The sequence below is a fragment of the Typopeltis vanoorti genome, chromosome 2, assembly GCF_054136105.1.
Source record: "Typopeltis vanoorti isolate ZY-2024b chromosome 2, IOZ_Tvanoo_1.0, whole genome shotgun sequence".
Taxonomy (NCBI): Eukaryota; Metazoa; Arthropoda; class Arachnida; order Uropygi; family Thelyphonidae; genus Typopeltis; species Typopeltis vanoorti.
In genome coordinates this window covers 829697-846676 of record NC_143550.1, presented here as the reverse complement: position 1 = coordinate 846676, position 16980 = coordinate 829697, and the positions used below count along the sequence as shown (strand labels likewise).

General features: G+C 37.1%; 1 protein-coding gene across 4 annotated transcripts in view; it reads right to left on the bottom strand.

Moving 5' to 3' along the window:
• LOC150108775 (PRELI domain-containing protein 1, mitochondrial-like) overlaps positions 1–16980 on the bottom strand; it is a 132836-nt gene that overhangs the window by 57967 nt on the left and 57889 nt on the right. For all 4 annotated transcript variants that reach the window (XM_090410108.1, XM_090410098.1, XM_090410090.1 and 1 more), the window contains one exon: positions 4083–4210. In XM_090410108.1, the coding sequence (XP_090266234.1) occupies positions 4083–4174 (92 nt within the window). In that variant the 5' untranslated portion in view covers positions 4175–4210. The remainder of the gene's footprint in view (positions 1–4082; positions 4211–16980) is intronic.

Sequence of the window (16980 nt, the reverse complement as noted above, 5' to 3'; positions counted from 1 at the left end):
AAATTTCAAACTCTCTAAGCATTGCTCATCTGAACTTCCACAAATACATGTTCTTCAACTCCTTTCAGCTCAAGTGCAATGTTTGTGCATACATTTGCTCTGACATATCATGTCAGAAGGCATTCAACTCAGAATCTCCCAATCATGATCTACTTTGGCTGAAAATCTCTATGCCCCATTGTCAAATTCATATGCTGTCTGTATATTACTTTCCTAATGCCACTAACCACTTGGAACTCTTTGAAAGTCAATGTCCTTCAATCCAACAGAAAGGTTATCTTCCTCAGTAATTTCAATGTACACAACACCAACTGGCTTTCATTCTCCAACTGCACAGATCAAGCAGGTACAGATGCTAAGAAATTTGCCATCCCAAATGACCTTATGCAAATTGTTCATGTCCAATGAGGTTACCAGATACTCCCAACTCTAGACCTCTTCCTTATTAGTGGTCCCTTCAAATATATTGTGAAGATTGTATCTCTCTCTTAGGTAATTCTGACGATGACCTTGTGTTTATTGCTTTCCCACTGAGCAACATCCACACAGCCATTCTCAACCAAGAGTCATCTAGCATTATAAGAACACTAAGTGGGACAACTTCTGAAATTTCTATGCCTCATTCCCATGGTTATTGCTTTCAATTTTCATCCCCAAGCATATGCACTGAATATATCACTGAAGTAATCATTTCCAGAAATGAAGCACATATTTCCCATTCCAAGCTCAATTCCCATTGACTAAGTAAGTCATGTGTCTCCAAAAGATACATTAATGCTGTACATACAAAGAACCAAGCATGATGGAACTGGCTATCAATAAGATCTCCACCTTATCTAGCTGCTTACACTGAAACAGCTGCAAGAAAATCAGTGCATAAAAAAAAAAAAAAAACGGATTTCGAAAGAGCCAAAAGAAGGAAACTTGATCCAAAGCAGTTAAGGGGATAAAAATCCCTTATTGTTTTTCAGCCAGTAAGCGAAACTAAGATCGAAAACTACGATCTGTAACGTTTCATGCCGACGAACTGTCGGCGTATCCAAGTGTAAGTGACCACTTGGTAGTGCCACACCACGGCAACTCGTTGCAAAGGTGGAACAAGCTCCCTCACTGTTCTTGATATTTTCTCATAATGTAAAAACACACGGCTCTTAGGAGATGTAGTACTGTTTTACATTATGAGGAGAGGTCACTACCCAGACCGGTTTCAACCATTTTTGAGGTCTCATCACTGAGTAGCTAGACCTAGAATATCAGAGTTTAAGTGAAAAGAACTTACGTACTTTTGCTATACGATTTCCAGACAAAGCAGTTGCCCTCAACTTTGTCCAAAACTGCTCCCACCTCTCCTCTACTCAGATGGATATCTGTATCACTGCTCACAGAGAAAGCCAATCTCCTGCCATTATACTTTTCTTTAAATGCTCCATAGGTGAGTTTGGTAAATGTCCCCCAACCATATCAAACACCCAACACTCAATGCCTCCTCTGACCTTTCACCAGGAAATCATCAGCAACATCCAATCCAAATTAGATACCAAAAATTCCCTTGGCCTTAACAGCATTCCTCCAATTGTCCTGAAAATGTGCTGCTCCAGAGTTTACTTCCATTCTATGTTGCTCTTGATGCTCTCTTACTCCAGTGGCATCTACTGGATGTTAATCCAGTAATGACCTGGAAATTAGCCCATGTCTAACCTATTCCTTACCATCAAACTATCACTCAATCCCTCTCACCTCAGTCCTTTCCAAAGTAAGTGAGAGAACTATTAGCAGCAAACTTTCATGCTATCTTGAAAGTACTCAACTAATAATCAAATCCCAGTATAGATTCCACCAATCCTGTTCAATAGGGATCTGCTTACTTATGTCACACACCTCTGGATAAGCCCATGAAAAAGTTTAGTGAATCCCACGTGGTTGCACTAGATATATCCAAGGCTTTAAACTGAGTCTGGCCCAAGAGCCTATTAAGTGAGCTTCCATCATTTGGTCTGTCCCGTGACTTCTGCAACTGGGTTGCTAATTTTCTCACAGGATGCATGTTGCATGTGATGGTTCCCTATCTTCTAACTGTGCAACTAATACTGGAGTCCCACAAGGTTCTATCCTATAACCCACCCTGTTCTATGCATTAATGACCTGCTCCAATTGACCACCAATTCAATACAAAATTTTAGCTGATGACATTACATTCCTTCTCCTCACTTGACAATCTTGCACCAAACCACCACAAATCACAGGAGTGACAACCTCTGCAAGTCTAAATTCTGATCTCTAAACCATTCTTTGATGGGACCTGGATAATCTCAATTTCAAATCTGCAAAACACAGTTCTGCCTTATTTCCCATAAAAGAACCATATTATCCCAGCCTTAACTTTGACAATGCCCAAATCTCTAGGCAAGATGAGATCTCTCTCCTTGGGATTACCTTGACATCGAGACTCTCTTGATATACACACATTACAACCATTGCCTCCTTGGTATCCAAAAAAATTAGGATTCCTCTTTCATTCAAAGTATTACTTTAATCCTGTACAAATCAGAAATCTACCCATCTATCAAATACTGTTTACACACCTGGGAAGGTGCTCCTAGGAGCTCCCTAAAAGTACTTGATATGCAGTACAGAAGAGAGCAGTTAGACTGACCAGAGATTCTTCTCTTACCAACTCACTTCAGCCACTCTCACACAGGCATCTAGTACTTGCTGCATGCATCTTCTATAAATAATGTCAAGGTAAATGTTCATGAGAACTATCATGAATAATCCCTCCCCACTTAACAAATCCACTGAGACATGTGCAGCTACCACCCAACATCCCTTCACACTCAAACTCCATACTCATAGAACAAGTTTCTCTTTCTCCTCTTTTATTCCTACTGCTGCTATATTGTGGAACAGCCTACCCTCCCATGTGTTTTTAAAGAATACAATGCACAGGCCATCAAATGCATCCTTGTTTCCCAATTCTCTTCCCATATATTAACTATAGGTTGACCAACCAATCTCTTCTATGGACCCTACATGTTACTTATTCAGTACTCATATTTTATGAATAAATTATTTCTTCAGAGAACATTGTATTATTTTAGGATAACAATTTTCTAGAAAAATATATCTTTTGGAGTTCAGACATCCTCATTTTGCATAATTCTACACAGGAAAAAAAAAAAGAAATTAGTATCCTGTAAATAATGAAAAAATTATAAAACTGTGCTCACTTGGTGATGCACACAGATGGTATATGCAAGTTTTTTCTACTGAAACTATAACAATCTGATAAGTTGCATAAACAGATGTAGTGGGATGCATGTTAGAGCTATACATATAATAGATTACAACATGCACCTGTTCAATATCATGTGGCTAAACAGTTTATGTCTCTCAAGAGTTGATAACATCTTTAGTCTTACATGGTAATGACCTGCCTGCTCACTGATACCAGTGGCTTGTCATTTCTATGCAAGGCAAGATAAAGCAATAAACCACAGTTTCCCTAATTTTTAGCAGATGCATTAATAACTGCAGGATAAACAATGTGTAAGGTAACAAGCCTCACCAAAATTTCTCCCAAAATATTGCTACTGCCAGATACCTCATATACTGAAGATTTCAATGATTTCATACCTGTTTCCTTGTGATTGCTGCTGCAATATGCTAGCCTATGCATTACAGTGAATTTGGAATGCTGTCCATTAATAAAATTCATTTCTTTCAATCAGTAAAATAAAGTAGTAATAGTGCATTATTATTACATCTAAATTGTTCCAATTAATATCTGGATTGTATCTGGATAAGGGGAAAAGAAAACACAGATCAAATACATTAAATGATAAATTTTTACTCAATCTGTACTGATGGCATAGCATGTCATTGTGGAAACTTGATGTGCTAAAAGAAAAGTCTTATTAAAAACTGAATTGGTATAATTTCCAATATTCTTTACAAAAAAAAAAAAACTTCATAAACTGTACTAACCAAGAAAATGGATAAAAAATTAAAAAAAAATAATAAAGTCAGTCAGAGAAGTTGCAAATTCCACCCACATAAAAATGGCGTTACTTCTAAAACCATACCTGTATGGATTAGGATACCTAGCCCAAAAAGCTACGGCAACTTGTTCCCATGAGAAGTGAAAGGTATCATTTCGCTCATAAAATTTGACCATTTCGTAAATATTTCAAAGCAATTCTCCTGGTTGTTCCTGTACAAAAGAAAATACAACATAAATAAGAGGACAAGAATGAAACAATCAGTATTACAAGTAGCTCTAAAGAAAAAGTGACTTCTAAATAGCTTCAATAAACAACATCTCTTATTTTTTGCTAGTAGAATGAATCTTTCTTTTTTTCTTTCCAGTAAAGATGCTTTATATTATAGAGCACTTACAGTGAAGTCAATTATTCTCAGTATACAAAAAGTACAGACCAGAATAAAATGTCTGACAGATTTTCTATATTTTCAGCTTTTTCTAAACAGGTTCATGTACAACTTTCAGGGCATAAGTAATAATCTGTGATTCATTTCACAATTCATATGATCTCTGGAGTATGTGTGTATTTGGATGCATATTGGAAGTCAATAAATATGCATCCAACAAAAACCAATTTAAAAAAAAAAAAGAGAGAGAGAGAGAGAGATTAAAGTGTCATCACTACAGCCCTCTCTTAAGCCATCAGCATTCTTAACCATCTGCAGGATCAGCAACTACTATGGATTCTTCCAAGAAATCAATGACAAATTTCTTAGCCTACATCACCACACGCCAGAATACATCCCATGAAAAATTATGGAAAAATGTGTGCTATTGCTCTTGAAACACTGCAAACTGCCATCCAAATTTGATCTACCTCATACACTCCATAAATCGATTGACAAGATTCTCTCTGACTGATCACTGTGTCCTAAGGCTTCAAACCAATGCAGGAGTGCTCCAGGGATCTCACTCTGTCTCTGACAATAATCCTATTATAGTTTAGTAGCTGACAGTACTCAATTCTTTGAAGTTATTTGACAAACATTGCAGTATATAAACATCTTATGCTGCAAGATCTTTTATAACAAGAGTGAAACACAGATCTACAGAGAATTCACAAATAGGATGTGAATAGCCTAGTCACTTTCAATATCAAAACAGTCCTAATTTCTTTCTTGCAAAGAAAATTTTAACTCCCTTGATTGTGATAATATCCAGATCAGAGAGCATCAGCTCTTTTCTTGATATTTACTTCTAGCCCTTTCTGAAACAATCAGAAAGGGCTTATAGGATGCAAGAAGTATTTTACTTCTTGCATCTTACAAGTCTATAAAATACTTCTTGCATCCTACAAGCCTAAAAAAAAACAGATTCTCCTTTTCCTCATTTATATACCAATCTCTGGAACAGCTTTCCTCATGACACATTCCCAATAATTATAACCTCTAGATATTAAAGAATAATAGCCGTAGCCACCATAGCATAACTGGAAGAATAGCAGAACATTGTGCCCTTTGATTGGAAAAGATCTGGGTTTGATTCTCGTTGTGACAAGGGGAATCCTTATATGGGCTTTTTCAGTTGAAGGTGAGTTAGCCAATCTCATACGGTGGTAGCAGGTTTTTTTCTCCTGGAAACTCAGGTTTTTCATCCCGTGTACAGACAAATCGGCTTTCAGAACACACAACAAAAAATACTGTTTTGGCGATAAATGCCATTGATGGTAGTAGTGTCACAGTTGGAGAGTTAAGTAGTAGTGAAGAGGATGAGATGTATTTAGCGAAACAGAGTAGTGTGCCCTCCCACGATGAGTCCTTGGACTCCCTGAGGTGTCACATAATAATGGTAATATCAACAGATTATTTTCTTCCATCCCAGTGTACATGTAGCACAAATATGCCTACAGATTCTGTAACATCTTGTGTTATTTTAAAAATAATAAAAGTAACAAATTCAAAAGTTTTACTCCACTTTGTTGTCAAAACTGAAATTATAAAAACGTATAATTATATGGAAGAAAAAAAAAGACATAGGTGCATTGCCATCTCACCTTCAAGTGGTATGATCTGTTGTCATTAAAAAGGCTATGGTGACTGAATATTGTCAGTATAAGCATAACATCTTTAGTAGGAAGAAATACCAACTACCACTGTACTATCAGTACACCCTGCTGAGGAGTGGCCAACTTCACAAGTCAACTTCTGACTAGACTATTCAATATGACTGTGTTTGATTACAGCTTTAAATTTGGATATGAAAAAACACTGATGGGATTTTGTGAAAAAAAAAAAAAAAAGAAAACTGCTACAGTGTACTTGCTTGGGCTGTCAAAATGATATAGTCTGATACACAAAATACATAATATCAGAACAGAGGTCATCTCAAGTACCTGTACTCTACTATTTCTAAAACTGGATGCAGTGGACACTTCTGGCTCCCACTGTTCCAATGTCAGAAGTGGCAGTGGAGGCCAATGCATTCAACACATTGGAAGCATTCCACTGCTTCAAAAATAGTGATGGGATAAAAGTGGAAATTCTTACCTAAAAGAAATGACAGGAACTGATGAGATTCAGAAGTATAGTGCTCAATACACATACTTTGGATGTGAGGATGGCAAACATCTGTAAACTGCTACTTAAGAAAAATGCAGGTAATCCTCTTCATGGATGTAAGGCTCCTGATTACTGAATTTAAAACTGGGATTAAAGATCTGAATGTGGTTAGCTGCTATGATCCTACTAAGGGTTCAGAAGATGGAAAGAGTGTTTCTTTAACCAGCTAAAAGACACACTAGGCAGTTTTAATAAATAGTTATTTTAAGGGATTTGAATGGACCGTTCAGATAGTTACTTGTGCTCAATAACTGGAATCAGTGTCAAGGTTGGCACTAATTCCAATTACTGGGCGTAAGTAACTGGACTTTTTGGAATTTGTAACTGCAGTGACAATCACATGAAACTCCTCCAGTTATAAGTTTTAAAAGAGGTATACCGTGAGTAGACATATCGATACAAAATTAATAACGGAAAAAACTCACAAAGATTATTTGATAGTATAATTTTCGCCTGTGTGTCACAGGCATCTTCAGTACTAAGCTCAAATTAAACAATAACCGACAATTTCAGTTATTGTTTAATTTGAGCTTAATGTACTGAAGATGCCTGTGACACACAGGTGAAAATTATACTATTAAATAATCTTTGTAAGTGAGTTTTTTCCGTTATTAATTTTGTATCCTCCAGTTATGTAAGCTAACTGGACTGAACATGATTATGTTCTAATTAATTAACAGTAAATAGGCCCAGTTCTGTGGAACACTAGGACATACAGAAGTGCAGAGATAGGATCTGACTACTTCCTTGTTAACAATGCAATTAAAATGAAGCACTGAGTAGTGATGACATTCCCAGAATTTACCAGGATGAATTTCTCAGCTGTTACAAAAGAGCTTGCCTACAAGATTATGAAGTAGAAAGTGTGTACAATAGCTTCAAGAAGGATGCACAGGAAACCAGTCAATCTGCCTTAGAGATTACAGAGAAGCAAAAACAGAATTATTTGAGCAGTAAGGCAATACAGTTAACTGCTTAAAGAATCCAGGAAGAGCTGGGGCATCATGCAAATAGACTAAGGTAGTGTTTCTCAAATTCAGATATCTGCATACCCCTTCTTAAATTTTCATTATTACCAAGTATCCTCTTATCAAATTAATAATAAATAAATAATGATGTATATTTCATTGTAAATGTCTATATCAACATTTTCTTGTTGCTTACAGCTACTTGTATTTGCTATATTGCTCTCTTTTGTGCGTTTTATAAATCCAGTCTTTAACCAATGATCCATACTTAAGAATTTGAAAGCTAAAAAAAATTACCGTATTTAATCGAATATAATTCGCACTTGTTTTCCCCGAAAATTAAAGCTAAAAAATCATGGTGCAAGATATATGCAGGATTTTTGGAAACTAAAATTTTCAGAAAAAAACTGAAAATGGTGCGACTTACCAAGAAACTTCTATTCGCTATCACTACTTTTGGCATTGAGACCGTTTCCTTGTGTGCATTGTCAAAGTCATCTACTCAAATAGCTTCATCTTCTTTCCCATTATTTCAAGCAAAAGTTATCAGCAATTTACAAGACTTGAAAAACAATGAACAATCCTTCACAAATGACTAATGAGAAGTAAATGCAGAGGGCAAAACAGACAGCAATGGTAGGCCAGTAAAGATAGAGCAGCTATAAGAAGTGCACATGATTGGTGCAGTATTAACAAAAGATCGCACGAACCAAAGACAAGCCAACAGTTCAGTTGAAATGCTAATTCTCTTCAACCGAATTCCATAATATCTGAAATATGTTCACTATATATTTCTTAGTTTTAACACGTTCACGGCAGGGGTGGTGTCGAGGAAAACCATATGTTGCACCAGCAACATACGGTTTTGCTCGAGTCTATACAACAGTTTCTGTTGGAGGAGGAGATGTGATTCATTAGTTAGTACCGTTTTTATCCGAGTTATCTCTAATTGCACTATTTGTTGAGAAATATATTGCACAGACTGCAAACGTCTCTGCACCTTATTCAGTGATACAATAAAACTACTTGTTTTTCTTGCATGTTCAGTATAGTGACGCTGTTGGGGAGTGGTATCGCAGGAAGCAAGTTACTATCGCCAGGATGTGAACGTTGTGGCGATAATAACTCGCAATTTGAGTAGGAGAATTCATACATAATGTATAATTTATTGAGAAATATATATTTTTAAAACAATTCTTTTTTTTTGTAATAATTATTCCGTGCATTAATGATGCATAGCCAAAAATTGTCACGTACCCACCTGAAGACCTTTCGCGTACCTCCGTGGGTATGCGAACCACACTTTGAGAAACACTGGACTAAGAAAGAAAGAGAGAAATTAACAGGCAAGGAAAAATACAGTTAAAAAACTCCTGGTTTAAAACAAAAAAACATGACAGAGAATGCAGCTAGTGAGAATAATCACAAAGGACAATATGAAATTATTAAGATATGCAGGAAGAGCAAGAATGGAGTGAAATCATTAAGTGATAAAAATAGCAACACAAATGAAGGGCAAAATTTCATCATTGCAAGGTGTCACTCTTGTGATCCAGTTATCCTTGGAGAGCAGGCTAGTTCCACTTCCCAATTTGATATCAGTCCCATTACACCATCTGAGGTTAGACTGAATAAGAAAATTAAAACTTCAAAAGTCATCACATGATGCAATTACTGCAGAAATGCTTAAAGGAGATAGGGAGAGTATAGTGACTTGACTGAATGACATCCTGAGCATTTTCTATCAAAGTGAAATATAGTTCCCAGATACTTCACTAGAAGTATAATATTGCCCATTTTTAAGAAACAAAATTGCAGTGTGTGAGAATTATATAGCTTGTTGTCTATTCCACATAAGGTTCTCTGCATTATTACACTCAACAGGATAAAGGAATTAGTTAACAAGCAGCTTAAAAGTGGAAAGGAAAGAAGCTTCATAGACTAAATATTTTCACTGAGATAGATCGATGAGATAACATTTAGAATTTCATAAATCTATGATTGTGTTTTGTTGACATCAAAAAAGGCCTTTGATTCATAGTTGACAGGCAAAATTTATGAAGACTAGACATTATGGAATACCTGCCAAACTTATTAGCAATACAGATGTTTCATCTGTATTGCTAATAAGTTTGGCAGGTATTCCATAATGTCTTAGTCTTCACAAATTTTGCCTGTCAACTATGAATTCCATAATGTCAACCTCACTGCTAACAGTGAGGCTTATGTAAAAGCAGATAAAGCATATAGTGAATGGTTTAAAATAACAACTGGAGCAAGACAGAATTTGTCCTGTCACCTTTTCTATTTAATCTTGAAACTGATTTTGTAATGACAAGACTCTACATGGAAGTGTTTGGGATTTAAGTGGTCTAAGAATCTTAGAATATCTGATCTAAATTATACTAGCAATTTGGATTATTCACAATAATGTGGGAGAAATGAACTCCTTTAACGTTGCAATTAATAATGTTGGGAGACAACTGGGTTTGATTATCAGTACTGAAAAAACAAAAAAATGAAAACAGGTGATAAAGATGAGTCTTCTGTCTTTCTTAAAGAATGTAGCATAGAGCAGCATTTCTCAATCAGTGATATATGAAAGGTGACAGTACCTGCTTATTCTTCTTTTTTGTGGTACAGTACACTAATGCTTGGACGTCCCTCTCTTGCAGTAAGCGCTTTTGTCCACTATTGCATTTAGCTGATGTTTGTCCTGCCAACTGCCACAACCTTAAAGACTGTTCTTCAATTAACACGTGCAATTTCAGCTATTCTGAAATTCTAAATAAAAAAAAAAGAACATGATATCGCTAAATAGTAGATATCCTACACCTTAGGGCCGACCTTCAGAAAACAATGAGGGGTTCAGTAATAGTAAAACTATTATGCAAAACCTACAAGCTTTTTTTTCTTCTGTCTATATTTATATTGGACCTAAGATAATATTTCTTTCCAGACATTTCATTACAGCAGTTAGACTCAGCTGATCCTAATGATGGCATACTACTAGATACGGAAATGTTATCCTCTTATCCTCTAAATCTTGATTTATGTGTTTACCTCATCAATCATTGACTCCAACTATCATTACCACCTAGGGTGACCAACTCTCCCGTATTTCCAGGGAACTCCCGTATTTTAACTAATTTTTTTGGATCATCCTGGCTTCTGTATTGATCTTCAAATACTCCTGTATTTTTCATAATCAATCATTGTCGTTAATTTTTCAATGTATATTATAACCGCCAAATACAATTTGTCACTAATATCGATAGTTTGGAAAATTCCAATCGATATAATTCTGTTCCGGCCAACGAATATACATGGGTGTTCCAGCAAAGATGTTATATCGTTGCGTAGATCTTGTAACCTTTGGTACAATTTTAATAATCGAGACCCATTCGGAATAATCAAATCGTTGGTAGTGATTTTCGATATACACTTCCAGATTTTGTTTGTCTGTTTCCTATCTTGCATTCTTACCAGCCGTTGTGCCTGCATTCATTCTCAAAATATTTTCAGCATCCTTGAACATCGAGTGCCATAGTATATTTTCATGATGGATAGTGACGGTAAAACGGAAAGTAATAACGTAAAAAGGCAACCAAAAAGAAATGCAAATATTTGTGTATTTATCTGAAGAAATGGGAAGAACAGTACTCGTGGCTAAAACCCGTGCCATTCAACATTCACAAAACTAATTGTATATTATGTAAACATGAGTATCACTCATGGAGGTAACAATGACTGCAAACAACAAATGCCATTGTATATTTTCGTGATGGATAGGTGACGGTGAAACGGAAAGTAATAATGTAAAAATGCCACCAAAAAAAGAAATGCAAACATTTGTGTGTTTATTTGAAGGAATGGAAAGAACAGTACTCATGGATAAAACCCATGCTATCCAATGTTCACAAAGCTAATTGTCTATTATGTAAACATGACTTCAGCATCGCCCACAGGAGTAATAATGACTGCAAGCAACATTCTAGCACTGAAAGACATAAACGGAGAGAAAGATGTGAAGACTTTTGAATTTGAACTTCTTTTTCAGTAACACAAGTAAAGACTTAAATAACACTACAGGTGAGCTATATTTGTTCAAGCTACCAAATCCCTTGAAATTGCAGATCTTAGTATCATTGAATGCTCAGTATAATGCAATGTTTAGGTAGTAAAATTTAACAGGATAAAGGACAGTTTTCTTGGTAATGCCACTGAAAATATTTTAAACTGTATGACCCCAGCCCTACAAAAAAAATAAATAAATAAATAAAGATGATTTTGTTAGTTTTTACTGTTCATTGTACAAGTACACTTCAAAGAATTTTGATTTATCTGATGCAAATCCCATCCACTGTCTTGTGCCTCTAAATTTGGACAGTGAACATTCTTTCAGGCATTTGCAAGCCATTGTTCAACAATTTCATATTGATATTGTAAATGAAGACAATCTGTATGAAGAGTTTTGTAGTGCAGTAAGTGTTATGAATATCGTGAAATCAGGAAGTACTGAACAAAAGTGGGTGAATATATTTACTGAATTAAATAACAAGAAAATCAATGTTCCAAATCTTGGTAAAATTTTAGGCTTTGTGTTAAGTATTCCAGGCTCAAATACCCACACTGAGAGAATATTCTCAATGATGAACAATAAATGGACAGAGCAGAGAAATCAAAGTAGCTTAGAATTAATTAAATTAGAACTAATGGTATTGATCAATTTTGATTATGATTGTAAACAGTTTTTGCAGTTTGCACAAGGACACAAGAAAATCAAAGCTGCTGCAGCATCTGCTGATAAATATAAATAAGTTTAATCTAAGAAGTATGGATATTTTAATTGTATATAAGAATAAATGATGATGACTACCTAAAACTAAGACTTAAAGATTGGAATACAACTTAGAGTTTTCCTGTAGGGAAAATTAAGAATATAAATTAAGAATATAAATGAAGAAATTAAAGACAAAAAAAAAATCGTAGTTGTAGTAGGTAGTAACGACTTAATTGGCAATAAGTTCTCGTAGACAGGCTTAAACATTGGTTATGCATTTCTAAATCACTTAGGGAATTGAACAACGTAGATAAGAATATAAATTAAATTACACTTTAATAAATAATTCCGATATCTCGGCAACGTCACGTTGCTATTTTCAAAAGGAACTTACAAAAAAGGCACGTGCACGCAGGCACTACAACACAGTAACTGAGAATGAAGATATGAAGCTATCGTTCTCCTAGAAGTCCTGATGGTGCCCTCTAGCGGGCTAAGTAGGTGTTCTTGGCTGTTGGGCTGAAGGTCTGCTTATGTAAGCTTCCCAAATTTGGGGCAGTCGCATTCTGTGGCATGTATCCAGAGCATGGTCTGCAAGACCAGAATGGCTGTACTTGTGAAACTGGATGTAGTCCTTGTGTTCAGAAATTCTGATATTCGCTGTACTGCCTGTTTGGCCAGGTTGTAAACTGTTACGACAGTTTACAACTGCAAGGGACCTGGTATACACTAGGTAGGTCTAGGGGAAGTGGTTGGTCTTTGGTGGAGTGGATAAGGGATGCCAATTTTCTGTAAGGCCTATAACAGGAGGTGAGGTCATGTTTCTTTAAAATTTTGGTAATTTTTTCCGAGGTGCCTTGGATGTAGGGAATGGTGATGGATTTGGAGTAATATTTGTTGTGGAGGGGGGGGGCTGTGGTTTGTAGGCTTTAATATTTTTGGGGGGTTTTTTGGGGGTGGTAGCCATTGGCTGAGAAGGTGTTGAGGATGTGATTTAGTTCAGTGTTTAGGGCCATGTCGTTAGAACAGATTAGTTTAGCCCTGTTGTACTGTTGTATAGTGTTTTCACCACTCCATATTGTTGTGTGTGGGGGGGGGGAATTGTTGGTGAATGTATCTGCCTGTATGGGTGGGTTTTCTATAAACTGAGAAAACCAAGATTCCATCAGGCTGGCAGGTGACTAGTGTGTCTAGGAAAGGGAGGCTGTTGTTTTCCTCTTTTTCCAGGGTGAACTTGATTCTGGAGTGTTGGTTGTTTAAGTGTGTAAGGAAGGAGAGGAGTGTTTCAGAGCCATGTGGCCAAATAGCGAACACATCATCAACATAGCGAAGCCATATGGTTGGTTTCTATGGGGCAGAGGCTAAGGCTTTTTTCTTCTCTCCCCACCCTTGGCCAATTTCTCCATAAAGAAATTGGCTAAGGGTGGGGAGAGGGGTGAACCCATGGCTGTCCCCTCTATTTGTTTGTAGAATTTTCCCTGCCAAACGAAATAGCCCGAGTTCATTGTGAACTGAAATAGGGCCGAGATATCGGGAGAAAATTTAGCTTCAATTAGCTCTAAAGTTTCCTTGAGTGGGATATTTGTGAATAAGGAGGAGACGTCAAAGCTGACCATTATGTCAGTATGTTGGAGTGTAAGGTTTTCTATGCTGGCTTTGAAGTGGGCTGAGTTTTTTATGTGTGATGGTGTGTTGCCAGTATAGTGTGTGAGCTCTTTGGCCAAATGTTTAGCTAATTTGTATGTGGGGGAATCAATGCCATCACTATGGGATGTAATGGCACATTTTCTTTATGCATTTTTGGGAGTCCGTAAATACAGGGGGAGGGTATAGAGTTAAATGGCTTACGGCTTTAATCTGTTGGTAACTTCTACAGGCCAAGAAGTGACTTTTTTAAGGAGACTGTGAAGTTTTCTAATTTGTGAGTTGGTGGGATTGCATTTGATAGAGAGTAAGTAGCCCGATCTAATAGAAGAGCATTAAGCTTACCTTTCTAGTCCTTTATGGTTAAGTACTACAGTTGCATTTCCCTTATCCGCTTTGGTGATAACTAATTCTTTATTATTCCTCATTTCCTGTAGAGCTTTAAATTCTTTGTTGAATATGTTGGGTTTTGGTGGTCTTGCTTTGGAGAGGACACAAGCTAAATCCAGTCTTACACTGTTGGCGATTTGATGTGGAAGGTAGCGGACTCCCCTTTCGATCTGGATCATAATATCCTCACTAGGTAGTTTTTTGGGAGCAATGGCGAAGTTGTGGCCACGTGAAAGCACGTTGAGTGTTTCAGGCTTCAGGGTGACTGAAGAAAGGTTGATTATGGTGTTGGTAGCAAGTTTTGGATTGACAGTAGAATTCTTTTTTAATTTTTCAAATTTTTTCATCTATCGGCCTTGTATTTTTTCAAATTCTTTGTCCAGCTGTACACGAGATGTCATGTAAAATAGACCACAGTTCATAATTTAAAGTGCACGAAATCAATTCCCTAGATGATTTAGAAATGCACAACCAACGTATAAGCCTGTCTACGAGAATCGACATCATCCACGGAGATATGATTGCATGGAAGGCCCGCCAATATGGTAAAATACAGTTGAAGCTGTCTAGACAATTAAATCGTCTAACTTTCCTGAAACACTGCTGGGATAATAAGGTAATCCCGAACTGTGTAAAATTCAAGTATCGTTTTGTTTCGCAAAAAGCTCTCCGTATATATAAAAGTGCTAGCTACACGTTGCTTCGTGAACATCACAGCCACACGGCCTCTCTTAGCGGAAATTAACGAAGCTATTCGTGCCTTCGAAGAGGAACCTTCCTGCACTTTAAATCACATTATTCAAAGTTATCCTAGAATGAATTGCACTGGACCAGTTAAGATGAGCGCTATGCATTTTAAAACTTTCATATATCAATAAAATCTGGAATCGCACAGTCAAATCGATGTGAATTTTGTAGAGCTGGTTGCATAAGCCACACCACAGCTCACCCAACCTAAATAGGCATGCGAAGCCACTGAATCTTCACTTAGAAATTCTGATGAAGATTCCTTATTCTCTACTTCAAAAGAACAAACCTCAAGAATCAAGGAATCAGAGGAAAATGGATCAGAAACATCCTTAGTATTTCCCTTCAAATCATTTCCTGTATCATTTATGCACAAATTAAATAATAAGAGTCCAAGTCCATAGCTCAGCAAGTACAGATGAAGCCCTTTGATCAGAAAAACCTGGGATTGATTCCCATCCATGACGCGAGGAACCTTTATCAGGTCTTTTCTCACCACAAAGCATGAACTCTTTGTGCTTCTCAGATAAACGGCATACATCAAGCACAGCTATTATTATTATTATTGTTATTGTTCCGGGCAACTCCAAGGAGTCGACAGCCTCATCGAGGGAGGCCCTAACATCATGTCAAGAACAACTATTCGACATTCAAACAGTATCTATCATACCTTGCCTTGAACTCATTCACGGTCGTAGCACCCACAACAGACTCTGGAAGCTTATTCCACTCATTTACCACTATCCAAGTAAAGAACCTAGCTCTAACACCCTTGTCAACCACGCTCTTGCCCAGCTTCCATGCATGGCCCCTAGTCCTCCCACCACCAGTCATATTTTCAAAAATATCTTCTGGATCAATCTTATAAAAACCCTTCAGTAATTTGAATGTCTCAATCATATCACTCCTCCTTCGCCTATCGTCCAATTTCTGCAACCCACAAATCTTCAACCTATTGTCATAAGGTTCATTCCACAGACCTGCTATCATCTTGGTCACTCGTCTCTGGATCCTCTCCAATTCCTCCCCATCACAAAGAAACCCTGGTGCCCATAACTGGGCAGAGTAGTCCAGATGGGGTCTTATCAAGACTCGATACAAAGGAACAACAACTTGTTTGTCTCTGCATGTTAAAGTATTTTTCAAAAGCCAAGTGATTTGGTGCTGTTTTAGTCACTTTTGCAATGTGCCCCCTAAACTTCAATTCCCTATCCGCCAACACTCCCAAATCCCTGGCCTCATCAATCTCCTGGAGTACGGCTCCACCAATGCGATATACTGCTGCTATTCTTTTCACCCCAAAGTGCATAACCTTACACTTTGGCACATTAAATTGACATCCATTTTTCCTAGCCCAGTCCTCCAAACTATCCAAATCATCCTGTAAAATTTTGACATCCTGTGCAGTCATAATTGCTCTACCCAACTTTGCATCATCAGCAAACAAGTCAACACTTCCTCTCAAATCCTTTCCTATATCATTGATGAACAAATTAAAAAGAGGTGGTCCAAGAACAGAGCCCTGTGGCACTGCAATGGTCACAAGCCGTCTTTTAGACTCCACTCCTGAATAAACCACTCTCTGGTATCTCTCCTTCAACCACCCTCCTATCCAGCTCACCAACTGTATATCTATCCCCATCTGCTCCTGTTTACTGATTAGGGTTCTATGTGGTATCCTATCAAAAGCCTTGGCAAGGTCCAGTAGTATTACTGTAAACCCATTATCCCTATCCAGTTCAGCCGTCACTGTGTTATAAAACGTGAGCAAGTTACTGAGGCATGATCTACCCTTCACAAAACCATGTTGTCCCCCATACAATATCCCATTTTCATCTATCCAATCCTGTA